The sequence below is a fragment of the Giraffa tippelskirchi genome, chromosome 1, assembly GCF_054371585.1.
Source record: "Giraffa tippelskirchi isolate mGirTip1 chromosome 1, T2T-mGirTip1v1.2.pri, whole genome shotgun sequence".
NCBI classification, from domain to species: domain Eukaryota; kingdom Metazoa; phylum Chordata; class Mammalia; order Artiodactyla; family Giraffidae; genus Giraffa; species Giraffa tippelskirchi.
The window spans coordinates 26,563,246-26,590,919 of record NC_137275.1 but is presented as its reverse complement, the minus strand read 5'-3'; the positions used below and the strand labels follow the sequence as shown (position 1 = coordinate 26,590,919).

Genomic DNA, 27,674 nt, shown 5'->3' with positions numbered 1-27,674 from the left:
TTTTTCAGTCCTGTGTCTACTGCTGAGTTTTCCAAATGTACTGGCATACTGAATGCAGCACATAAACAGCCTCATCTTTTAGGATTTGAAATAGCTCAGCTGGAATTCCATCACCTTCACTAGGTTTGTTCATAGTGAGGCTTCCTAAGGCCCACTTGACTTCACACTCCAAAATATCTGGCTCTATGTGAGTGATCACACCACTGTGGTTCTCTGGGTCATTAAGATCTTTTTTGTATAGTTCTGTGTATTCTTGCCACCTCTTCTTAATATCTTCTGCTTCTGTTAGGCCCATGCCATTTCTGTCCTTTATTGTGCCCATTTTTGAATTAAATGTTCCCTTGGTATCTCTAATTTTCTTGAAGTGATCTCTAGTCTTTCCCATTCTATTGTTTTCTTCTATTTTAGGAATCAGTGAACTAAAATCAGTGGACCAGAATGGGTGAATTTAATTCAGGTAACCATTATCTCCATACTGTGGGCAAGAATCCCTTAGAAGAAATGCAGTAGCCATCATAGTCAACAGAAGAGTATGAAATGCAGTACCTGGGGGCAAACTCAAAACAGAAGAATGCTCTCTGTAAGTCTCCAAGGCTAAGACTTCAATATCACAGTAATCCAAGTCTATGCTCCAACACTAATGCTGAAGAAGCTGAAGTTGAACACTTCTATGAAGACCTAAAACATCTTCTAGAACACCAAAAAATGATGTCCTTTTCATCATAGGGGACTGGAAGGCAAAAGTAGGAAGTCAAGAGATCTCTGGAGTAACAAGCAAATTTGGCCTTGGAGTACAAAATGAAGCAGGCCAAAGCCTAACAAAGAGTTTTGCCAAGAGAATGCACTGGTCGTAGCAAATATCCTCTTCTGACAACATAAGAGACCACTCTACACATGGACATCACTAGATGATCAATACTGAAATCAAATTCATTATATTCTTTACAGCCAAAGATGGAGAAGCTCTATACAGTCAGCAAAAACAAGACTGGGAGCTGACTTGACTCTGATCATGAACTTCTTATTGCAAATTCAGACTTAAATTGAAAAAGGTAGGGAAAGTAGCTATTCAGGTGTAACCTAAATCAAATCCCTTATGATCATACAGTGGAAGTGACAAACAGATTCAAGGGATTAGGTCCAACAGACCAAGTGCCTGAAGAACTATGGACGGAGGTTTGTAACACTGTATAGGAGGCAGTAATGAAAACCATCTCCAAGAAAAAGAAATGCAAAAACTCAGAATGGTTGTCTGAGGAGGCCTTTAAATAGTTGAGAAAAGAGAAGGAAGAAGGACATTAAATTATTTATGAAACTACGTAAGTCCATATGCAATCATTGCAATAATCACGCAAATTATTTAGAAGTTGGAAAGTTTCTCAAAGGCTGATGATGTATGAGACATAAAATGCTTATCGAATGATTGTTGAATCAATGTCCTTATGAAAGTTAACATTTTAACTGTAAGACATTGATTAAGAAGTAGCAGCACCAGTGTAGGCAATCTATGGTTGCATGTTACTAGGCATTAGCTAAACTTGAAATAGCAGTACTTTAAATAAGGATGGCTGCATTCCTAATTCATCATCACTGCATGTGTAATTAATGCTCTGTGGGTATGCATAAGTGACAGAAAGGGAGGCTCTTACTAGGTCACAGCTCAAGACAAGTATAAGAAGCAGCAGCTTCAGATGTCGGATTCCTAATATCAAATAGCATCTGTCTTTTTCTTATATTTTGAATGATTTTTCAGAGGATGCTGTTGATAAAATTCACACATGGTATTTTCAATGGAGCATTTTTAGAACACAATGTTTTACACGAGCATGATGATCTATATAAAAGGAAGATGAACAAATGCTTTGGCAATGGAAACTGGAAGACTGACACACCTGATTTCCTTCTTAATAGGAAAGCAATAATATGGGACATTCTTCTTGGAAAGACTATCAGAACTATCTGCAAAGGGACGTGAACGCTCTTTTCAAATATTGAGACTAGAAACTCCAGAAACATGGATTTTAGTGAAAATATATGAGAGCAATGCACATATAAGAAACAATGTAAATGGAAACTTACATTACCATATGTAAAATAGATAGCCAAGGGGAATTTGCTGTATGGCTCAGGAAACTCAAACAGGGGCTCTCTATCAACCTAGAGGGGTGGGGTAGGGAGGGAGATGGAAGGGTTCAAAAGGGAGAGGACATATGTGTACCTATGGCTGATTCATGTTGAGGCTTGACAGAAAACAACAAAATTCTGTAAAGCAATTATGCTTCAATTAAAAAATAAATTAATTAAAAAAAAAAAAAAGAAACACTGCTTTCAGTGAACCAGATGTTGCTATGGGTAAAAGCAATACAGTGTGATGGTGAAAGAGTTGGTGTTGCCTGGAGTCAGGCTGCTTGGTTTGAATTCCGTCTCCTGTTTACGAGCTGAAGTGCCTTGAACAAATTCCTTAATCTTTCTGCCTTAGTCTCATCTGTAAACAAATGTACTCACCTCACAGGGTTATTTAGGGGAATAAATAAGCAATTATATTTTAAACTACCTAATGAGTTAAAAATGTTAGGTATATAAATACTACCTGTTGATGTTGTTGCTACTGTTATTATTATTAGGCACATTCTGATTTAGATTTAAGAACAAATATCCACTACTTTCATGTTCCTTTCCACCTATAGTTCTGAATCAAAACAGAACCACAAAAAGATACTGTCTTTTAGTGAATTCATTCATCTAATCACTCAACCATCCACACCACTCACTGTTCAAATGGTATGTAAATTTTTACATGTTTTGGAATCATTTTTGGTTTAAGAAAACTCAAATTATCAGGCCAGTCAGTGAAAAATTCGGAGAAGGCAACGGCAACCCATTCCAGTACTCTTGCCTGGAAAATCCCATGGACGGAGGAGCCTGGTAGGCTGCAGTCTGTGGGGTTGCGAAGAGTCAGACACGACTGAGCGACTTCACTTTCACTTTTCACTTTCATGCCTTGGAGAAGGAAATGGCAACCCACTCCAGTGTTCTTGCCTGGAGAATCCCAGGGACGGCGGAGCCTGGTGGGCTGCCGTCTATGGGGTCGCACAGAGTTGAACACGACTGAAGCCACTTAGCAGCAGCAGCAATGAAAAATTATAGTATACTATTAATTAGACTTTAAAGCTTTCTAAATTTTTACTTTCTTCTACTTCTGCATATATTGAAAGAAACACAAGGACATTTTCCTTTCTGAATTTTCAAACTAATCCTCTGTTAAGAATGGATTAGTCCTTTTTAAAAAGTCTATGATAAAGGATATTTAAACAAAGGGAGGATCACTACATTCAATATAAGTTCTTCCTTTCTCTATTTTGTCTCTAATAGGATACAATATGAATAAATGAATCAATGAAAAAGCATGGCAGTTTGTTAATTTTCAGTCAAGGAGAAAAGCTAGGGGACTTCTCTGGTGGTCCAGTGGCTAAGACTCCGGTGCTCTCGGTGCAGGGGGCCCTGGGTTCAATCCCTGGTCAGAGACCTGGATCTCAATGCCACAACTAAGAATTTGCATGCCACAACTAAAGACACCAGTGCCACAACTAAGATCTGGCCCAGCCAAATAAATAAATACTTTTCTTAAAAAACGAGAAAAGCAAAAAAAAAAAAAAAAACGAGAAAAGCTAAACAGTCACAGTCCCACAGAGACTACAAGGAAATATGGAGCCTAGAATTTTGCTTGGAAATGTGTGCTTTGTTTGTACTTTATAAGGTACTATTTAATTTACTTTTAAATAATTATCATGAAGGACATAAATTCTTCATTCAAGCAGAACTTGGTAAAATATGATTCATATTTGGCTAAATTTAGAATAAAATCATTTTTTTTCAAAAGTTAGCATGATAGAACAGAATTCACATTCCAGGACTCATATTTTGAATATTAAATTTAATAGCTTTATCTTAAACACTTTACTATATTTTTCCACATCTTTATTGTTAAAAAACCAACCTATGGCTGATTCATGTTCATGTCTGACGGAAAAAAATAAAATTTTGTAAAGCAATCATCCTTCAATTAAAAAATAAATAAATTTAAAAAAAATATTATTTTTAAAAAAGCAATCTAATACCACTCCATGGCAGCAGTTCTTGCTAAGGATTACCTAACAAAAAATTATAAACATTTTGTTATATAAAAGCTAATTCACCAAAGTAGGTATGCTCTGTTGTTAGTTTGAAAACCATTAATTTCATAATAAACAAGTGCCAGTTGCAGTCCCAAAGAAGCAAGTGACGGGAGAAGAATTATGAAGTTTCATCTATTCATCTAAGTTAAATGTTAGATTTTGGGTCTGGTCAAGGGCTCGATCTGGCTATGGTGTGTAGTAGGTTTATACCTGATATCAGTTTAGGGCCTGTGTAGGCAGCACAGGATGTGTGGATGCTGCCAGTCCAGGGTTTCCTAATTCTAAGAGGACCCCTTTTAATGCCACACAGCCGCATCTGACAGGGGTAATATGTTTGTTATGTATCAATTAAAATACACGTACCAGCAAGTGACCTTGAATTCATTATTAATTTTAAATGAATACACTTTAATAATCGCAATCCTCAATACATTTAAAAAACAGTATTAGATAGATATCAGACTATAAATATTATTTATATTTACTAAGTTTTTGAGAAAAAATCCCCAAACCGCTTGGGTTGGGAATTGCTGACCTGGTTGATGTCTTAAAGTTACTGCCAGTTGGAAAATTCTATACGACTTGATTGTTTCCTTGCCAAACTGTCCTGCCTTAAATGTGTTGGGGGCCTTTAAGAGGAATTATGATTGTGCTTGATACTATGTTTATACATTTAAATGAAAGATTAATGAAAATGGTTCCCAATTATCAAAAAAAAAAAACAAGACTGTTCTGCGGAGGCAGCGGCCAGTCTTCCCTGATGTGTCATGACAGAGTCATTCTTGAAAGCTAGTGGTTAGAAAATTGAGTAAACATAAAACCAATAAAGAGAAGATTTCTTCACACCATGTGAAATCAGCTAGTAGAGGAGCACATTGCTGTGGAAAATTTTGGGAGAAGCATAAAGATTTTTTCATGATGATGGTATCTCCTGCTTGCAGGCATCAGCTGCAAAATGAAAAAAATTCCTCCTGACATATCAATACCAAAGAGCTGACTGTTGTCCCGTGACCCCATTTTTTCCAATCTGTTCCCACCCCATCCTTCTTTTGTGTACACACCACGACACTGTATTTATTGAAATAAGACATTAATTAGTACTAAGACAGTCTTCTTCCTGTCACTGTTTGTAAGTACTTGACAGGCACCACTGTGCAAAATAATGAAATACTTCCAGCTGACCCCTCATTCTTTCCACTAACTTCTGCTTTAGTTTTTTCAGACACTTGAGGACTATTTCTTTTCCACATCCAGTTTGTAAAACAAAAACCATCACGAACCAGCAGTCCCTTTTCCCAATTCTAACTTACCAAATTTGTGATCCCTATCAATGTCCCATAAAGCTAACCCACCTCCAGGATCATCTTTCTTGGTTCCATTTATTCTTTTAGAAAAAAGCAACTGACAAGTTACTGCTTGTTTCCTTGCTGAGTTCAGAAGTTAAACTCAGGAACTCCTGAGGCACAGGTAATCCTACTTGTACCTTACCATACATTGATTCACTTAGCTCCTGAATACTGACCATCATCCTAACATGTATCTGCATATCGTAACAGGCATTTTTAATGCGTGCCAACTCTGTACTAGGCACTATGGGAAGCTTTCACTATCTTCCTATGAGTTAGATACTATTAGTATCCCTAGTTTACATATGAGGAAGCTGAAAGTGGTTAAAAAACTTGTCCAAGGATTCACATGCAAGCAATCTCAATCCAGAACCGAAGATCTTAGGGAGATCTTAGGGAAGAACTCAGGGAAAGAGGAAACATTTGCTTCCAACATGAGTAAAGGACATCAGTGATATGAAGGAAAATGAGTAGGAAGGAAGGAAGGGGGGAGGGAGAGAGGAAGGAAGGAAGAAAGAAAGGAAGAAGGAAAAAAAGAAAAAGGAAGAAAGAAAAAAAGAAAAAAGGAAAGGAATAACATAAAGATAAAAGAAAGGTAAGGAGTTATCAACATATTAGATTTCATTTTCAATTCAAGTATGCTGTCAGTATTTCAGGCAAGTATGGGCTTCCCTGGTAGCTCAGCTGGTAAAGAATCCGCCTGCAATGCAGGAGACCTGGGTTTGATCCCTGGGTTGGGAAGATCCCCTGGTGAAGGACATGGCATCTCATTCTGGTATTCTTGCCTGGAGAATCCTCACGGATTCTAGCCTGGTGAGCTATATAGTCCATGGAGTCACAAAGAGTCAGACACAACTGAGCGACTAAACACATCACAGAATATGCTGTCAGTACTGCTATATTAACTCACTGTTTTTAGGACCTACAGGGTAAATACAATAACAAGTAAGGCAATTCATGCAGTCACGCAGGTCCAAAGATAGGACTGACAAACAAGAAAAGTTAATTCAAAGTAGTTTCATCAGGTGTAAAGTACCATCTAGAATTCTGTATCTAGTCTAGCGGAAAGATAAACAACACAAGCTGTGACAGATCAGAATGGAGAGAGAGGCCCCAGCAATCCAGGCCTTTGAGGAGAACTATGAAAGTGAATAGGCTTGATCAGCTCCATTTCTCCAAACTGGGACTCTGCTGGCTCAGTGAGGACAGCAGGAATAAGCAAAGGTAGACTGAGTTTCCCAGCCTGACTGCACCTAGACAACTTGTCTGGTGAATTAGTGGGAGTTGAAGGGGAAAAGTCTGTTGAGTTCACAATTGTGTCTGGCCTTCTCCAAAAGGCAATGGGAAGTCACTGAAAGATTTTGTACAGAAGGGTGACAGCATTAAGGCAAAATTCAGGGAAATTAAATTAAAAGCAGTAGGCTGATGGATGGGGGAAGCATCATTTAGGGGCTTTTCTTCATAATCACATTTGGAAGCCTTAAATGCTCGCAGCACGCTGGAAGCAGAGGGGCTGCAAAGTAAGGTGTAGACACACACACACACAAACACACACAAACACCTCTGGACGGTGGCGGGTGTGAATACAAGGAGCCACAGACAAATTTCAAGAACGTCCATAAGTCACTAACACACACACACACACACACACACACACACACACACACACACACACACACACACACACACACACACACACACACACACACACACACACACACAGCTTTCCAAAAGCACGAACTGGGAGCTCCAGCCCTGGCCGAAAGACTGATTGACTCAAGTTAACACCCGTCACCCAGAGCAACCCAAACCACCCACCATCCGGCAGGTGACCCCACAAACCAACCCTTCTGGTCCACGCTCCCCGCAGTAGCCAGGGAGCGAGACGGAAAAGTTTGGGGAGTAGTCCCCGGCTCACGAGAAGGGCATTTTCTCACCAGCCCTGGCCGAAAGACTGATTGACTCAAGTTAACACCCGTCACCCAGAGCAACCCAAACCACCCGCCATCCGGCAGGTGACCCCACAAACCAACCCTTCTGGTCCACGCTCCCCGCAGTAGCCAGGGAGCGAGAGGGAAAAGTTTGGGGAGTAGTCCCCGGCTCACGAGAAGGGCATTTTCTCATTCCTCGGTCAGTCTCAGGTGTTCAGATAGGGAGGATGACATCCGGACCGTCCTCCGGCCACTCCTCCCCCGGGCTGATTATGAAACTGCGGGCACTTTGTACCTCACCCCGCTCGCTAGTGAGTACTCAGGCCCCTCCCCAGACCAATAAAGGTCGCAGCGCGCGGCCGTGGAGCTCACTTGTCAGACACAGGCCGGGTGACCGAAGGACGCGTGGTCCCCCGTAGCTCCAGCCGCCGCCGCCGCAGCCCAGCCGGACGCCTCCCGCAGCCAGCCGGAGCCCCCGCGCCCCCGCACACGCTCACTGCGAGAAGGATGGAGCCGCGCTGCGCCCGCCGGGTCCCCACGCTGCTGCTCGTCCTGGGTGAGTCCCGCGCCCCCTTCCCGACGCAGAGGACGAGACTCGAGCGGCCCGGGGCAGTTGTCACTTTCCACCCGACTCCAGGGTCCTCCACTTCCAACCACGTCTCTCCTTAGGCGACGAGTCCGGTCCTTTCCTCCCGCCGCGGATGGATGGGATGGGGCAGGGGAGCGGGGATCGGTGTTCAATATCCCTTTCGCTGATCAAGGAACTTGGGCTCTGTGTTCTGCGTGAATTAATACAGTTCCGTATTGGGAGAAATAAAAAGTTGAAAAGATTTTTTCCCCCCTTAGGAAAATCTGACAGTTCTAAGAAATCCAAAGACAAGGGAAAACGGGTGAGGGCGGGGACAGGAGGCGGGAGTAGGGACTAGACCCGCGCCTATAAAAGACCTTTGGGAAAGAAAAGCGGTTTCCTCCTGCCTGGCCTTCGGTTTTCTGCATTAAGCGGGCTTCAGCTTTCTGGGGCACTGGCGTGCGCCGGCGCCGGCTTCGCTGAAGCTCCGGACTCTACGAGTGGAAGCGCTACTCGCTCACCTAGAGCTGCAGCGACACGCGGGCCCTGCCGCTTCCGGTCCCCCTCCCCCAGTCCCACCCCCGGGCCACGCGTTCATCACTTGCTGTTAATTGCACTCTGTAGCCTGTAGTGCACACAATACACACACAATACACACACACACACACACACGCAGCCTGTAGTGGCTGAGCGTACTAATGCCTGTCTTCTTATTTGAGATAATTCAGGGTGTTTTTGGACAGAGGGGGAAAAATCCTTATGTAACTTTACTGGTTTTGAAAAAAAAAAATATTGCTAATTCCTAAACTTCAAGGAGAGTTTGGAGCTGTATATGAAAATTTTCTTAAGGAAATAAAGGTTGCCAATCTCGCGTTATTTCTGGGATTGCAATGTGACGAATTCCCCTAACTCTACCTGTGCAGGATGTGACAGTTAAATTATTATTTCGACACACCTTATCTTAGGGGTTAGGAGACCTAATGACATGCATACTATGCATACTTGTAACTTACTTGTCCAAGTTCAAGAACATAGGTGGGAACTGGATCTGTGGTTTCTACCAAAACTTCTAAGAATAACTTGTTAGGAGTTTCTCAGTAAATAATGTGGCTTTGCTATCTTTGTTATGAAGTCTTCCTAGAGTTAGATATCAACCTAGAGGTCAGAATAGCTTAACACTTTTTTTTTCCCCACCTGTAAGGTTGCTTTGAACAATGCAAGTGTCTGTTCTGGGCCACTCATTGAGTATTCTAATTTGAGACATCAAGATCCTATGAATATTCTGGTTACTACTCACTTAGCTTATGTGTTGTGTGTGTTTTTGTTGTCATAAAAATGCTTAACTCCTTTATTGCATTACTTAATTATAGTTCACCTATTTCATCAGCTGCCAAGCCCATTTCTAAATGAGCTCGGTCAGTTTCTGTTTTCCCAGTTTGTTTAGGTATTTCTCTGCCACTAGGAAAGTTCCTGTTTGAAGTTCTGTATCATATCTCTACACTCTATTCAGGTATGCAAGTCCAATAGTCTTATTCCAAAGCACATGGAAGAAAGGCAAGGCCAACTGTTCTTTCTGAAATTGCCATTTCCCCCCTAAACTCAAGATTACCTAGAAATACTTTTCCCGAATATCTATCCTTCAAGAAAAAGACACATTCATTTGAGTTTTCAGTGAACATTTTATTATTGCCTTTTTTGTAGAAGTTGTATGAATTTATGTCTGTGGAAAAAAATACAGACACTTTCATTTCCATCTTCTGCCTCCAACACATGCAGATTTAAATTGCTACACATACCTCACAATCATGTGGTCACTTTTACATTTTATAAATATTTGATATTGATTGTTCCCGAATAAAAAGGAAACATTTTTATATTGAGTCTGCAATTAATGTTTAGGGGCTCTTGATCTAAAAATCAAACATGTTCAAGGATACCTAGGTGGGTTTTTGAGCATGTTCCTGAATGACAGATCCAAGACAATTTATCCATACTTCATTGCACAATAATAGAGAATTGACAAAACAAGCATTCTTTCTTGAAATCTGAGAAGCATAGATCTCAGTGAGGCAATGGCTCGCCTTGGAGCTTTCCTTTTGACCCTGAGTTTATGAGCTGCCTGGTGTTGGCACAGCCTGAGATGACACATCACAGGCAGAAACACAATGACAGGTCTCTCCGGTCGGGATTTTGACCCAGGCACCCTAGCTGCCTTCCGCATCATCTTGCCATATAAGCAACTTAGGTAATTGGGATGTGTGGTTCAGCCCTGAGACCCAAATCCAGACTCTGGGAAGGCAGATGCCTCCTGTGAACTAACCATATTGTGTGTGAGGTGTTTTCCATGTATCCTTTACTCCTTAAAATAACTATATGAGGTAGAGATGATTAGCCCAGTTTGACAAATGAAGAAACCAAGGCTCAGAAATGTCAGATACCTTACAAGGACTTAGAGACAACAAATGTCAAGGTCATTCTGGGTCAATGTGTAAAGAGCTGGAGGTTCTCAGAATTAGTTATCAGGAGCATAATAAAGTAACTGGTTCTAATAGAGAAGTCCTAGAGTAGTGTGGGGGTTGCTGCAGAGCTTAGTATGGGCACTGGCATACGTGCAAAAATGGTACCTGGTGGTATCACTCAAAAAACCAGGCACAGAAAAGATGCGATTATTTCCTTAAGCTCTGCTCAGATACGTTACATTTTTACTTAACCTATATTCAGCATTTTTAATATCCAGGAAATGACTTTATTATGAAGCAATCATTGACGTCAGTTGACTGAGACCTTTGTTTCTATTTTTACAGTTTCCTAGACGTATGTTAAGTACAGCAGTCAAGGAGAAGGAAATCCACATTCTTTTTATTCCCTGGATCATTCACAATGTTGTGAATTGAATGTAGTGTTGACAAGGGATCAAGGTGGAATCTATAGCATACGTTATTAACAGTGAGAAAATAGGCCTACTTATTTGGTTTTAAAAAAAAGTGCAATGGTCCCATAGTCACTTTGGGAAACTTGAATTTGAATGTCTTCTGTTCATTTTTGCCCAGAAATCTCCCATTTCCTGGTGAATGATCACCCAGGAGATGCAAATGTCATGTAAGAAATCCTCTTTAAAGAGACTGTAAATTTAGGTGTGGTCTTCTCATCTGTCAGTCTTCACTCTGAATATAGGCCTATGCAAATTCCCATGGCTGTAACTGCTGTTGGAAACATCCCTTCAGAAGACAATGAGAAGACTCCCCAAAGCTGTAATAGGCCGGCTCCTCAGGGAGGAGCACCCTGGCAGCCATCGCCTTGGTATGGCAATTCTGGAACCTTTGGAAAATGAAGTAACACAACAGACTCGGTGTCCTCTGGCGATGCAGTTTATGTTAAGGCTGGATGTCTGGTTTCAGGGCAAATAAAGTTTCAGTGAAATTCTAGGTTAAAGCATTAACTAGGATACTGTTAATAATACCCAAGACAGCTTGATAATTGTCCAGAAAAAAAGTTAGCTCAATTACTTAGGTCAAAAAGCCTGAATTTTAAACTTGAGGCATGAAAGTGAGTGAAATACAAATCTTTTTGAAAATCCTCAGGATAAGGGGAAAAATCTCTCTTTCTCATCTGTATGTATAAATGCATATATGTATATGTTTATAGACACACATATGTGTGTCATACTTTACAGTTTTGCATCAAGACATAGTATATAGAATATAGTTTTCACATCCCGCTTCTTTTATTTCATACTTTTGGAAAGATTTATTCCTCTTTGAGCTTTAGTTTTCTCATCTGTAAAATGGAGATTGTAATAACTATGCTGTTAGGTTATTGTATATGGATATTATAAATATCGTAATATTAAAAATGAGCAACAGTTTTAAAGTTAGCATTGTTTTCAGTAGTAGCAAGTGTTTCTTTTAGAAAAATGCCTCATTTGATCTTTGTAACTCCCTTTTAGCCAGGAAAGGCGTTATTTTTCCCAGTTTGTAAATGAGAACACACACTTTAAAAGAAGTGAGTTACACAGTATGTAAGTCTCCTTTTTAAAATATGGTGTGCCATCTACTGTGGATGCTCCCAACTCACTTGACTTTAAGATTGAAGAAAAATATCAGGCCTTCTCTGATACCTCCCTGCATCTTTCTCTCACCACTGGAAAATAAATGTGCAGTCTGCCCGCCCCCCCCGCCCCTCCCCCTCCCGCTTTGCTTCTCTCTGAATCCTCCTGTCCCACTCTTTTCACATCACACTGTAAGTGTGTACCTGGCCCTGTCGTTCCTTACTGATGCTCAGCTTTTATCATTCACATTGTAACAGACTTATGTTAACCAGTCAATCAATATCATTGGAGGGATGATGAGAATGGTACTCTATTTAGCGTTCTTAGCACTCTGTTTTGACTCAGACAGCTGTTCTTTGAAAATGTGCTTGCAAAGTCAAATATTTTGGCTGAACAATAGTTTTTGAAAATTCAGTTCTGTTTAATAATAAAGTTGAACACTTTCTCTTCCCTGTTTTCCCCATTTCTATCTCAATGTAGTCTGTATTCAATGACAGTATGCCTAACAAAACTTAAGTGTATCAGCACTGTGTGTGTGTGGATGGATGTGTATATATGTGTATGTGTGTGTGAGAGAGAGAGGGAGGGAGATTGGGCAATGATATGACTGAATGATGGATAATCAGCAAGAAAAAGTATCATTTCAGAAATGAGAGTAACCTTAATCTAATCTAAATTCTCTCTCTCCTACTCCACCCCACTCCCCGGTGATATTTTCAGAGATAAGGAAACCTAGCTACAGAGAGATAAACAGTATCTAAGCTAGAACTAGCTCCATACCTCATGGATCTGCCTGGAGGGTTTTTCAGCCTTGGGTCTATTCACACTATGGACTGGATAGTTTGTTGTGGACTGTTCTATGCATTGCAGGGCATTTAGCAGCAATCCTGGTCTCTACCCACTAGATGTCAGTAGCAGCTCTAGTTGTGACAACCCAAAATATTTCCAACATTGATAAATGTCTGTGGTTGGCAAAATTACTCCAGGGTGGGAAGCACCAGCTAATGTTTTCCACTGCTAGAAAACATTACCACTTGTAAGTTGCAGTTTAAATAATCAGTGCTTGAGCTACTAAGACAAATAAAATTCATGTTAACGGTAAGCTTGTTGCAAATATAAAAGCAATTCTAATGTTTAAGAAATCAACTTAGCGATTTTTATTGCCAATTTTAACACCATTTTCCCTGAATAATGATGAATCTTGTTTATGATGGAGTCATTTATTCTTTGTCCAATCATTGCATTGCTAACCACCCCATGCCTCCTTTCATAATTCTGTTCTCTTGACTCCCGCAAGACTGAACTTCCTTTATCCTCCTGTTTCCTTGGTCATTTCTATCCACTCCTTGTCACCTATTTCCCAAGTTCTATGATTGTCCATTCCGTATTTTTTCCCTTGGAACATTTGAATGACTCCTATCTTTTAAAGGTAGTATTTCCTCATAAGACTTTCAAATAGATCCTGTCAACTCCATTCCTATTCTTTACTCAAGATCTTTTTTCCCGGGTGCCTCATAAATATAAATAGATGATATATGAACTGCAAACCCAGATTCGTTCATTCATTATGTCCTCCTTCATGTCTACTAACTGCATACACTGTCACAAACCTGCTGTCCTGCGTATGTTATCTACTGTTTTAATGGCACCATCTTCCTTGGTATTTTCTGTTCAGAAACGTGGTATCATCTATGAAGTTCCTCCTTCCCTCATCACCACCTGGGGTCTAGCCTCTAGTTAGAACAGAAGCTATGCCCTTTGCATCAGTTTACCTTTCAGCATCTTGTTCAGTATCATGCATATAGAAGACTCTTGGTAGATATTTGTTTAACAAATATTATTAGAAACAGGTAGTTACTAAACAGTATAAGTTAAGTTGCTTTCCTTCCCTCTCATTTATCAAGTGTAATTAAGCCCTTCCCACCCTTCTGTTATGCTAAGGATGCACATGTGCTTCACACAAAAGTTGAAGTCTCCAGTGTTAACCAAAAAATATATTTTTACAAAATAAAATTTCTTAGCAGCTTCCATTATACTAGATGCATCACACAAATTCTTGGAATGAAATGTAATTAGCCTTAAGGCTTTTAAAATTATCTTTTATGTATTTGTTTTCTCCTCTTTTCTTTCTTTTTTTTTTTTGATGCTTACTGATGAAAACACTATCCTTTTGCAAATTCATTTTTGGCAATGGGCTTCTGGAAAGAATGAATAATAATAAGAGTTAGTATGCTTCTAAAAATGTTAAGTTTTCAAAGTTGTAGGCCACAATATGACCATAAGGAAGGAAGAAAAGGCAAATGGCACACACTTATCCAAACTGTTTCTCCTTTAGAAGATTTTTCTTTTGAGACAATGATGTAATAGTAATTTACAGTTCTGAATTGAATCAATGGGGATACATGTAAGCAGCAAGACGGAAGGGGGTAAAGATAGAAAAGGTGGTAAAAGGATCCTCCGTGAAATATTATCTTGAAGGAAAAAAAAGCAATTTCAATAGATAATTTGAAATAATACCCTAGAGGTGAATCTTTGGTTTTAGAGGTGCACATTCCATATTTAGAGCTCTTAGTCACAAAATTTCAAAACATCCAGATTAGTACAAATTGTATCCTTTATACAATAGTTGATATTCTTTCTCTTATGAGAATATTTCCATTATGAATAAGATAGACACCTTTAAATCCATTTTTATGATAAAATAAGCTCTACTTTCATATTTTGACACATGATTCTTGATTTGAATAGTTTTAAGTATAGTATTATATGATAGCTAAAATATATGAGCATTTTGAAGTATGATTTACAAATTACTGCCAGAATTGAAGAGTTATTTAATGTTTCTGAACTGAAAACTATGGCCTATTACATCTTCTCTTGACACCTGACAAGATCTTATGGCTGTATTTGAAATTCAAAATAAAAGACTTATTTGTAACCTGTCATTATATCAACCTCTGGTTTCATTCTGTTATCCTGTTTTTATCTAAATAGTTACTGTTGGCTTTTACATTTATTTTTTAATGATGCTTAGTGGCAAAGTTAACATTAAAAGCTATAGAAAGAAAATGATTGCTGGTAGGAAGCAAGGTTTATGCTATATAGATATACATTATGATATGTATATACTATTATATATGCTATTCTCTGAGAAATAGGCTATTACTAGAAAGTACTTTCAGTAGTTCTTTTCAGTCTCTGACGTGATAACAGAGCTTACAGTTATTTTAACTTTATGTAATAGTGAAATTTAAGACAAAAAGACGTCTGGAAATGATGAAGGCATATTCACTCCTTGAAAGAAAGTATACAAGACCTAACAAGCCTAGTATGTTAAAGACAAATCCTAAAATTACAGACTGCCCTGGAAGAAGGTAGAAAACTAACAGTCTTGTGAGTAGGTAGGCATGTGACCAAGCAAAAGTGTGAACAAAGAGGATTTTGCTGCCTGTTTGGGCTGGGCAATTACTATGATTCATTATGAGTTTGCTGTTCTGGTCTAAATATCCTAAAAGGTTAAATTAGGAAAATAAAGTGCATTCCTTTCATTCTGTAACCCATCTCATTTTATTTGGGGTCATTTTTATTTGACTTGATTGTTATTCAGGAGAGTCATTTTATCTCCGAGAATTGCAGTTGATGATTGCAGAGTAGGCTTGGTTAACCAGTCGCCAAATCTCAGTCTCCATCTAGATGGCCCCTCAGTGTGGCCAGAAGGAAGCAAGGACAAAAGAAACCGTATGCAATAAAAAGGACGTTTTCTACCTTTAGCATTCCTTCTGATGGTCAGGCACACACTTTTCACTTGATGCCCCAGGGCCCAGGACATTTAGTGCCCCCTCCCCCACTGGGTGATGGCACTCAACCTCTCTCACGCACTGTCCCCAGTATTGTGTAAGGTGTAGGCTCAGCCCTGACTCATAGAGTAGAGGTGATTTGTATCCTGTGAGTCACCGGTGCCACTTCCTGCTGGCACATTTGAGATTTCACTGAAACAAATCTCTGACAGGTGAAGGTAGATGAATAGGCGAGCTTTAAATTCCTGAAACCCATTTGGAAATTGGACAGAAATAATGGGCTCCAAAGACAGTTTTGTTTTCATAACATTATTGACATAGACGTTCCAATGGCTAATTTTGAGTTTACAAATTACCATTTAGCATGGAATTCCTCTGCATCTATCTTAGTTACCAATGTAGGGCTGGCCACCAATCTGTTTGCTGACATGCTGACATTATCCAAACTCTATATCCACATAATATCATAGGGTTATATTTTCTCAGCAGGGACCCATGGTCAAGATCAAAAACTCAAATATAAGATTTATAATTGACCTAGAGAAAAATCATTATGTTCAATTAACACTAAAGTCATGAAAAACTGAAAGATTAAGGAAATATACAAATAGGACTTCAACATGTATCCCTGTGTGACTTTAATGAGTAGTGATTTATAATTGGCTATTAATACTGAATGTTAAAATTCTCCATGGGTAAACTTTTTCAATCTTTTGATTGCTCCCCACTCTTCCTTTACCCCATTTTGCAAGGCCCTGGGCTAGATGTGAGGTTGAGGACAGCTTGAAAACCAGTTTTGAAGTAATAGAGCTGTGTGAATGAACACATGATTTAGAACCAATTTTGGTAGTTCATTTAGAACCAATTTTGGTAATTCTTCCCAAGGGGTGCTAGTGGTAAAGAATCTGCGTGCCAGTGCAGGAGACACGAAAGATGCATGTCTTATCCCTGGGTCACTGGAAAGATCCCCTGGAGAAGGAAACTACAACCCATTCCAGTATTCTGGCCTGGAAAATTCCATGGACAGAGGAGCCTGGCTGGCTGCAGTCCATGGGGTCGCAAAGAGTCAGACATGACTGAGCACACACAAGAACTGAACACTTAGTAGTTCATTGGCTACATATATCTATGATGAAAGTGTAATCTAAACACTGTCATTTGAGAACTACATTTAAAATCATTTACAATTCCATCTGTGAAATACCCGGATGTGGGATTAATGTACCAAGTCTTATAGAAACCATCCTGAGAGATGGACTATGTCCAAGGGAGCGTCCCAGGTTAGGACAGCCCAGTTTTTGTGGGGACACGCCCTGCCCTGAATATTCTTTAATTCACAAAGACAAATATTGCACTTGTGGCTTGACCAGCTGGAACAAAGTTTCCAACAGTGGAAAAACTAACAATACGAAAAACCTTTGAGAAAAAAAACAAAAAACAACAACTAATAAGCAACACCTCAGAGCAATTAGCTGGATTTTATTTTAATAGTTGCAGGTTGCATTTGTAAGCAGTTCTGAACAGGAAAGGCTAATGTCTGATTTCTGCAAAGAATGAAGAAACGATCCTTTGCAGAGAAATGTGCATTTGCACAGTGGACCTGGCTGGCCCTTTTGCAGTAGGAGAATCGATAATATATCCTCCCATCAGTTGAAGAGCCGTGGAGGATAAGAATGTCAGGGATGTAAAAACACACGTCTAAAACTCCAACTTGTGTTGAGCAGATTGTATAAATTAAAGGGGGTAATTCTTTAAGAGTGAAAGTTTATGGCAAAATTATATTGAGAAGTAGAACAATATTGGCTTGGATTAAACTCTAGCTAACTCACCCCTAGAAAAATGTTTGGACAGTTATCCTTTTCCATCTCTGTTCAACTGACAGTGGAATCCAAATTTTAAACATTTCTTTTTGTCATTTAAGAAAGTTTTTTTTTTTTTCCCTGTAAGGACAATCAAAGTATCACTTATATTGTAGGAGAAATATGGAGCACGGAGGTGATAGTTCTAAACTTTCCAAAGATACTTTCAAGTCACTGAAAGGTTCTGGGACTTGATGTCATAAGATGTACTCCTAACCCTTATCTTCTATAGTCTCTAGATAATTGGTCTTGGACAAGACATTTAATTTAACTACACTGCAGTTATTGAGGTTAATATAACTACTTCACAGGATTATTATCAGTGTCAGGTTTGAAACATTAAGAAATTACAAACTCTGATGCTTATGTTTTACTCAAATCATACTCAATTTGCTTTAACATGTACACACCTCCTCTGATTGTGAAAAAATAAAATTCTTTATTATAGGGATTAATTATCCTTTAAAATGCCAAAGTACAGAGAGATTTATAACCTTGTTATAGACCAGTAGAGGGCACTATCCACATATACTACTGCTAAAAACAGGCTAACTGTTGAATGGCATGGAACATTCATGAGTCCCATTTCATTTAATTCTTCCCCAAACTCTATCAATTTGGAAAAATTGAGATCCAGAGAATTTAATTAATTTGTCCAAAATTGCATAGCTCAGGTTTTCTCCCAGAATTGCCTTTCCACCATACTTTGTTGCCTCTTTATGGCGTTAAATACTCTGCTTCCGTTACATTTAGCTGAGTTCATTCCCTGTAATGACCATTATACTCTGGTGTTATTGCCTGTTTCCAAATTCTGTAATGTGGCCCACAAACAACATTGCTGTGTACTCTGAAGAAAGTTACTTAAACTCTTTATGCCTCACTTTTCTCATATGGCTAATGGGGAGAACAGTAGTATCTTCTTCAAAGGGTCACTGAGTGGATTAAAGATATAGTATAGGTAAGGATGGGCTTCCCTGGTGATTCAGACGGTAAAGAATCATACTGCAACGCAGGATACCCAGGTTCGATCCCTGGGTCAGGAAGATCCCCTGGAGAAGAAAATGGCTACCCACTCCACTATTCTTGGGGCTTCCCTGGTGGCTCAGACCATAAAAATTATATATGCCCACACATAGTACATGGTCAAGAAATGTCAACTGCTGCCAACTACTACCATCACCACCATCTATAATGTTTATTATATAACAGTTACTCATATAACCTGAAACGAATGATTAAAGAGCAAATACATGACTCCTAAGAAAAGAGTAAAATTCTCTTCAGTAAAGTTTCCTGCAATTAAAATGACTCTTCCTATTCTTTCCGTGCAATTCACAAACTTCTTGAGTCATCCTGATGCCAGTTCCCCAACATTTATCTTTTCAGTGGAGACACACAATGAAACACCTTGTTAATCTCTTACTGGCCGACAGGAACTGTATTCTAAGGCTCAGTATGGCTCATGTAGCATGTGTGTTCCTTCCCATATTGGAAAAGATATGTTCTGACTTTACTTAGATTACATATTGTTCATTAAAATCTATTAATATTTTCATGTGTAATACAAAGAGTACTGTAGGTACTTAAATCAACAACTGATGTATCTTCGGTTGAGAGTCCTATTTCATTGTGACCGTAAATAGAAGCTGAGTTTTATTTGAAGCCTTCTTTGTGGTAGGTTCTACCTTGGAGCATTACTCTGAACACATCATGATGTAAAACGGTGGAAATTTTCCAAATGCTAAGCTTCTTAAGAAATCAAATGTTAAAACCAGGTCTTTGAAAAGGTTACTGTGAAATGTTTAGAGCAGGTCAAGTTTGTAACTCTGAATGTAATGCCAAGGCTTTTACCATGGGACACAGAGCTGGGTGTTCATTTATTTTCAGTGATATGCCTGTTTCCATGAATTATTTTCTTTCATGGTTTAGATGGATCAAATTCTTGAAATAATTAAAAGAAATCTGCAACTATTGTAATTATGTGGAAATCCGGTCAGAGTTTCTTTCTTGAAGCACTAGTTATGTATTTTATTTTTCTCCATAAATAGTTTTCTATCTTCTTCAAGCAGTCTTCAGTACAACTGTGATTCCTTCATGTATCCCAGGAGAGTCGGGAGATAACTGCACAGCATTAGGTAAGCCCAGCTTTGTCAGTGTTGCATCAAATAATTACTCATTCTTAACAGAAATGTAAACTTAAAGACTATAAATATGAGATAATGGAAAAAAGAGGGGGGGATAGATGCTCTATTAACAAAAGAACTCAATGATCTGGAAAAATTATATAAAGGAGTAACTGGAGGCAGAGGGACTGGATATCTAGTTATATGTGAAGATTTGATCTTAAAGAGAGGGGACAAAGAAAATCAGATTACCTTTGATCATTTCAGAGCTTTGCTGTGAAACCATTGGGAGAGGTTGAATCCCAGGCAAAATAGGCAAATTTGAGCTTTGTACATAGTAGATAACGTATTTCGTTGTTATTTTTTGTAAAAGGAACAAATGATGTCCTTTATTTTGAGTTACAGCATTCATTCAGAAAATATTTATAGAGTACTTAATACATGCCAAATACCATGCTTAGGTTGCACTAGTGGTAAAGAACTAGTCTGCCAATGCAGGAGATGTAAAAGATGTGGGTTTGATCCCTGGGTAGGGAAGATCCCCTGGAGAAGGGCATGGCAACCCCCTCCAGTATTCTTGCCTGGAAAATCCCATGGACAGAGGAACCTGACAGCTATGGTCCATAGCCTCACAAAGAGCCAGACACGACCGGAGCGACTTAGCATACATGCACACAGATAAGTATTGCGTAGTCTTATCTTTGGACTCCAGAGGACTCTGACTGTGATTCAAGAGAGATCTGCTTTATATTCAGTCTGAGTTATTGAGTTCAGAGTTATCCTGAGTAACCAGAGTATTACACCTCCTTTCTTGTCCTTCCTCATCATACTCTAGAGGTTTGGTTTGCCTCACTCCCTATTTTTGGCTATTTGAACAAGAGTATTACAGTGAAGATGGCTTGTTTGATTATTTCATATAGATTCTTCAAATTTTAGTAATTAAAACATTCTAGGGATTCCCTGGTGGTCCAATGGTTAAGACTCTATGCTTCAACTGCAGAGGGCATGGGTTCAATCCCTGTTTCGGGAACTAAGATCCCACATGCCACATGGCCAAAAAAGTAAATAAATTGTAAAAAAAAAAAAAAAACAGTTCTTTATAAAAAATTCTAAAGTAAATTTTATGTGTAGGTTGTAGCACTCTAAAGAGGCTACTATTTTCATGGTTGTATTTGTGTAACCAAGGCATTTATAAGTCAGGGTTTGCTTAGTTCATGTTCAGGTCTTATCATTAGAGACTTTGATTGATTTGGGGTTTGGGGTGATGGTTTTAGTCATAAGTTGTGTCTGATTCTTTTGACCCAGTGGACTGTAGCCTGTCAGGTTCTTCCATGGGATTTTCCAGGCAAGAATACTGGAATGGGTTGCCATTTCCTTCTCCAGGGATCAAACCCTAGTCTCTTGCATTGCAGGCGGATCCTTTACCGACTGAGCTACCAGAAAATGCACACCAAAACAAGCCTTGTTGGCTTAAAACCCGCTATAGATTTAAGCTGTCTTAAATTAATTAATGGATTCAGTTTGCAAATGTCAGAATTATTTGAAAAAATTAGACAACCTTATTTGGATAAGTGAATAACCGTGAAGTATTGTGATTTTTCATGTGCGCCTTCAACTTAACTTTTCTATCCTTAAACATTGTCTTTTGAGAATTTTATTCCCAGTTTTTATTTTGTTTTGTTTAGTCCTCTGGACATTTTCCTTTGGGAGTCCAGTGTTTTGCTTATTGGTCTAGAGAGTATGATAACTAAAGTGACTTTCTGTCCACAAATGCCTGAGAGTGGTTACTATTATGAAAGGATGATTACTATTTCAAAGAAAGTAACAGAATACATTCCACTTTCCATTTCTTTCACAGTTCAAACTGAAGATAATCCACGTGTGGCTCAAGTGTCAATAACAAAGTGTGGTGCTGACATGAATGGCTACTGTTTGCATGGACAGTGCATCTACCTGGTAGACATGAGTGAAAATTACTGCAGGTAATGTGCCAAACACAAACAAACAATTTTTTAAAAACCCACATTGTCTCTCTTTTTTATCTGTTTAATAATTACTCTATTATTTCCATGGGCTGCAGTTTTTAGTACTATTAGCATGCAATTTATATTTACTATTAGAAACTTTATTGAGTTTTTCTTTTAAGTTGTGCTGTGTGTGCTAAGTCGCTTCAGTCATGTCTGACTCTTTGCAACCCTATGGACTGTAGCCCACCAGGCTCCTCTGTCCATGGGATTCTCCGGGCAAGAATACTGGAGTGGGTAGCCATTCCCTTCTCCAGGGGATCTTCCTGACCCAAGGATGGAACCCAGCTCTCTTACGCTTCCTGCATTGGCAGGCGGGTTCTTTACCACTAGTGCCACCTTCTTTTAAGTTGGGGAACAAATAGTAGAACAAACGGTAGTTATCAGATTATATAGATACTTCAGGGGTGTGGAATGGGGAGGGCTTCAGATATCTTCCTCTCACATTTACCACAATAGCAGGTCAACTTTTAATCTTTTCGCTGGACTTATATGTCAGCTGTTGTTACAATCATTGACTCCACTGATTCAGACAAAAAGCACCTCAGACCCACACAACTTATAAAACACCATTGTCAGCCACACTGGCAGCTAAATCAGACTATCATTTTAATATAACAGTTGCGATGTGAGAGCTTCATGGGGCTCTTTTATCAAAGTTGGGCCAGCTTCCAGGTCAGTCTTTGAATTCATCTTTACAAATTTTGGCAGACCTTATTGATATCTTGCATTATAGTGTGAGATGACCTCTTATGAAACTAATTCAGAACCAAGATTTCTTTTTAAAATAATTGATCTTTCTCTTCCATTGTCCTTTAGGTGTGAAGTAGGTTACACTGGTGTCCGGTGTGAGCATTTCTTTTTAACCGTCCAAAAACCTCTGAGCAAAGAATATGTGGCTTTGACTGTGATTCTTGTTATCTTGTTCCTTGTCATAGTTGCTGGTTCCATATACTACTTCTGCAGATGGTAAGCCAGTGTTTTTGTTTTTTAACACTCTGCTTTTGTAAATTACCTTTATACAAGTCACACAAACTGGGTAAAAATATGGCAAAGTAATATTTAGTGGGAAAAGACAGACTGCACTAAAGATATTTTTTAAGGAAGTTTCAGCAACAGAACATATGGACTTGACTCTGTTTTGGGCTCTGTTATTTATTACCTCTGTGACCTTATACAACTTAAACTAAGTATCAGTTCCTTCCTTTATAAAATACAAATAGAAATCCTTATTCTACATTAATGACAGGATTACTATCAGTATTGAGTATAATATGCAAAAATAAATCATAAGGCATCAGGCCAATGTTAAATTTAGCCACTTGTATTTATTAGATCAAAGTTTGTATTTCATAAAATATACTTTGTAAATTAATAACCCCAGAGGCTTAGGATCTTAAAATTTAAGGCAGACTAGTGTCCAGATACCTGTAAGAGCTTACTTTTAAAAATTGGTTCATGCCAATCCCTTAAAATTCCATCTTCAATATTCCATCTTCGTGTACAATCCTGTACTGATATATGCTGATAACTGAGTGGACGTTGAAACTTTGACAGTATATCAGATTGGCTCTTTTTTAAGGTTAGGGTCAGGAATAGTATAACTTAAATAGTGTGCGTGTTCAGTCATATCCAACTCTTTGCGACTCCATGGACTGTAGCTTGCCAGGCTCCTCTGTCTACGGAATTTTCCAGGCAAGAATACTGGAGTGGGTTGTCATTTCCTACTGCAAGGGATCATCCTGATCCAGGAATCAAAACTGAGTCTCTTGAGTCTCCTGCATTGGCAGGCTGGCTCTTTACCACCATGCCACCTGGGAAGCCCTACTTAATAGTAGCTGCCTTTAAAATATCTCCATGAAATCCTTCTTAGTTTGGAAGGGCTACAAATTTTTCAATGTACATTTGAATGAATTTTATTTTATTTTTGCTGAAAATAATGCACTTTGACTTTTGAAGCTCCAAAAATGTTACTTTTACAAGATTAAATTTATTTGGTCTGTGTTTACTTCTAAGTATTCTCAAATTATAATACCTTTTTAATTAGTCACGATCACATAACTGAATATTATTACAACTTAAACACACCTGAAAGGTCTTTAACTACAATCCTTTCTTTCAGAAAGATGAGAAAGTGAGACCCAGAGAGGTGAATTGACATGTCCTGGCTTGTCTAATTGACAAGTAGCCAGATCAAGGCTAAACAAAGGTTTTCCTAATCGTATTTTTCAACTAAGCAAAAACATTATGCAGTTTCCTTAAGTCTACATGATTCATCTTCAACATGGGTAGAAAATGAACTCAAAATATTAGGTAGATAGCTTTAATGAATGAGTGAATGAAGATTCTGAACCACTAGATTTATGAATCCTAGCTAGGAGAACTTGGCCAGATTATATAATCATTTGTACTTTACTTTTTCATCTGTAAAATGAGAATGATAATGCTATGTGTAAGGATAAAATAAATAATCAATATATAGCACTTAAAACATTGTCAGTCACCTAGTAATTGCCTGATAAATATTAGTTATTTTTACTTTTATTGGTGATAACATTACATCAATGTGATAGGTAGAGTATAATAGTGATATTCAAAGTATTTGTACCTTTTTTTCTTATTTGTAATAAGGAAAGAAGGAAGGAAAAGGGAAGGGAAGACAGAGAAAAAGAAAGAAATGATAAGAATCCAGGATTAAATGTGGTCACATACTCTCCTGGGATTTTACAATTTTCATGACCATCTGAAAACCTCCTTTAACTGCATTTCACCATTTCCTCCCAAAATTATTTGTCCAGGGAAACTACTCCTTCCCCCCTCCCTTTTGTCTCACCTTCAGCCTAAACCTGGTTACCTGTGTCATTTTGGAAGCACCATGCTAAAGTACCTTTAGAGTCCATGTATTTGTTTCTTTTGTTAGCATACTTTGTTCTTATTACTGTTAACTACAGTGCTAATGATTTCATTTCTGAATATTTCTAGGTACAGAAATCGAAAAAGTAAAGAACCAAAGAAGGAATATGAAAGAGTGACCTCAGGGGATCCGGCATTGCCGCAAGTCTGAATGGTGCCATTAAGCTTATGGGCAGGAATGCACTGCATGCCTGGTTATGTTAATATTCCTATTTTATTAATAATATTTATGTGGGGTCATATGTTAAGTCAACAATGATGTATTTTTTAATATACTAAGAAAAGTTTTTATTTTTGTGTTATTTTTAACAGATTGCTAATGTATAATGTACACAAAATATTTAATATAAAAGGAAAGTGGATATTTTTGTAAGAAATCCTTTTCTGGGCTAAATGCTTTACTGAAAACTTTTTTGCCTGGTGTACGGTGCATAGGAGTGAGCAATGCCCAGTTCGTTGTTTAGAAAGTGTCAGCTCGTGACAGATTTCTATAAGCCTAAAATATGGTCAAACCAATTTAATATATTTTTCTACTCCTCAAATCAATGATAATTGGTTTGACTATATCAGAGTTTGGTGTTTGAGTTGGCACCACTGTGCCATGTATTGAAACAGTAATGCTATGGGAATTGGGGAGAAGCAAATATAGATCTTGGGCTAAACACTACACCCTCTGCTTCCTCCACTCCCACATCCTCACTGTTTACTGCCTGGAAGGAAGGTGCGCAACTCTCTATGCTCATTCACAACTCCTATGGATATTAGTCATCCGTCTAATACAGGGGTCCCCAACCTCTGGCCACAGACTGCTCCCAGTCCACAGCAGCTTAGGAATGGGCCACACATCAGGAAGTGAGTGGCAGGCAAGCAAGCAAAGCTTTATCTGTATTTACAGCCTCTCCCCATCACTCACTTCTCCTTGGTGCATGGAAAAATTGTCTTCCACAAAACCCAGCCCTGGAGCCAAAAAGGTTGGGGACTGCTGATCTAATAGATTTTCCTTAAGAAAATGAATTGAGAAAACTTTTACCATCTTTTATGTAATTTTATGTATAGCTTCACAATGTTTTTTTTTTTTTTCAGTACAACATTTATGCTAGGTAACTGCTGCTCATGCACTAATAAAAAAAATCCACACATGAAGCCAAAATTTGTGCTTCTTTTTTGAAGAGTATTTATTTCTATATGAACTTTGCAAAAGAATTCTACAATTAAATCAAAGTCCAAAATTTGATGGACTGTGTTATTTTAAAGTGTAATATAAGATAGTTATTCTATATATGGTCTAAAGAGATCTAAAGGCATATTTCTGTTTCCCACTAATATAGCTGAAGTCAAATGTGCTGTGTAAAAATATGTTTTAAATCCTACACATCCTTATTGACATCTACTGTATGTAAAGGAGATCTGCTTATTTTGAGTGATATTGATTGCTTCAAAAAAAATTTATTGATGAACCAAGAAATAATCTGTAATCCATTTATTTTGTTACGAAAGGGAGACATTTTGGTTTGTCTTGAGCATTTCAATTCATATTACATAATTAATTGTAAGTGGTTTGGGATGGTAAATCTTTATTTAAGGATGCTTAAATAAAGATTAAAAACTAGCCCCTGTGAAAGTTAAATTTTTATTTATAATTTGATATTAAATAATAAAAAAGGATGCAGATTACTTTTATGGGTGAAAATTAATTTTAAAATGTTTTAATGAAGATAATGCTGAGCAAACATTAAAAAACCATTGCTATCAGCTCATGTTTCTTACAAACAATGAAAAATATCTGGCTCATATTTAGTCTATCTTCCTTATTTCACAAAATTCTCACTATATATATTTCTAGAAAGATCTATCATATCTAACATATTGAGACTAAATGCAAACCAATGCATAAATACTTAGTTTGTGGCTTCCCACCAAGACCACACAGTAACCCAGTAGACATACTCTATAACCAAAGAGGTTCTAAGATTGATGCTAAAGATGTTACCTCCTGATCAAGATTTGTGTAATATATTAAATATTTAAAATACAATCAAAGGCCACTGTTCTTTTGGACATTCTTTGTTCTTATCTCTCTGCCAAAGTCAAAGCAAGGAGAGAGATGGTGCATTGGTAGGACAGATTTTTATTTTTGAGTCCTGAGAAGAAGATTAGTTAAATTCAACTGCTCTGAGGTGTCAGATCAATTTCTATGTAGCAAATACATAATACTAGCTTCTAATTTCTGTTGAATTCAATAATGCAGTTTTTAAAAACTCATGTCTGATCCATTTTACCATTTTTGCTGCAACAGTCAGTAGGTAGACTTTTGGGAAAAAATGTGTTTAACTTGCTGCCCAATACTTTCTGATTTTTTTCTATTCTTATTCGTATGGGAAAAAGGGGAATAACAACTTTTATATAAACAGTGTTGCTTGAGTACATTTTAATGTTTTGACTGAAGAATAATTTTATCTAAAACATGCCTGTTATTCAAGTTGGATGAGGTTAAATGTAAGATAGTGAATTTCTCTCTGCTTTTTTTGCACTCTGTAATTGCACTTTTTAAGTTTGAACAGCCATTTTGGTATACAGTTTATATTAAAGATGCTATAGAACATAAAGTTGTATCACATGCAGTTTAAAGTAACTTATTTGACAATGAATTTTATCAGAGTACTGAATTGTATCAATTTGTTTGTGTTCAATATCAGCTTTGATAATTGTGTACCTTAAGATATTGAAGGAGACTATAGATACTTCATAGGATATTATTAATTTTTATTTATTTTTTGTTGGAAACTGGAAAAAACAAAAGTGAAAAATAAAAATGCATGAAACACCTTGCATTAAAAATGTCACTGATTGATTTATTCTCTTTTGTTTTTCCATGCTACATTAAAGAGCT

General features: G+C 38.0%; 1 protein-coding gene across 1 annotated transcript; it reads left to right on the top strand.

Moving 5' to 3' along the window:
- Positions 1 to 438: 438 nt before the first annotated feature.
- On the top strand, positions 439 to 27,613 carry EREG (epiregulin). Its single transcript, XM_081515735.1, has 7 exons — positions 439 to 457; positions 6,441 to 6,450; positions 7,788 to 8,008; positions 19,794 to 19,859; positions 21,706 to 21,829; positions 22,691 to 22,840; positions 24,854 to 27,613. Exons 1-7 carry the CDS (start codon positions 439 to 441, stop codon positions 24,933 to 24,935), a joined length of 672 nt encoding a protein of 223 aa, XP_081371861.1. The 3' UTR covers positions 24,936 to 27,613.
- Positions 27,614 to 27,674: the final 61 nt, after the last annotated feature.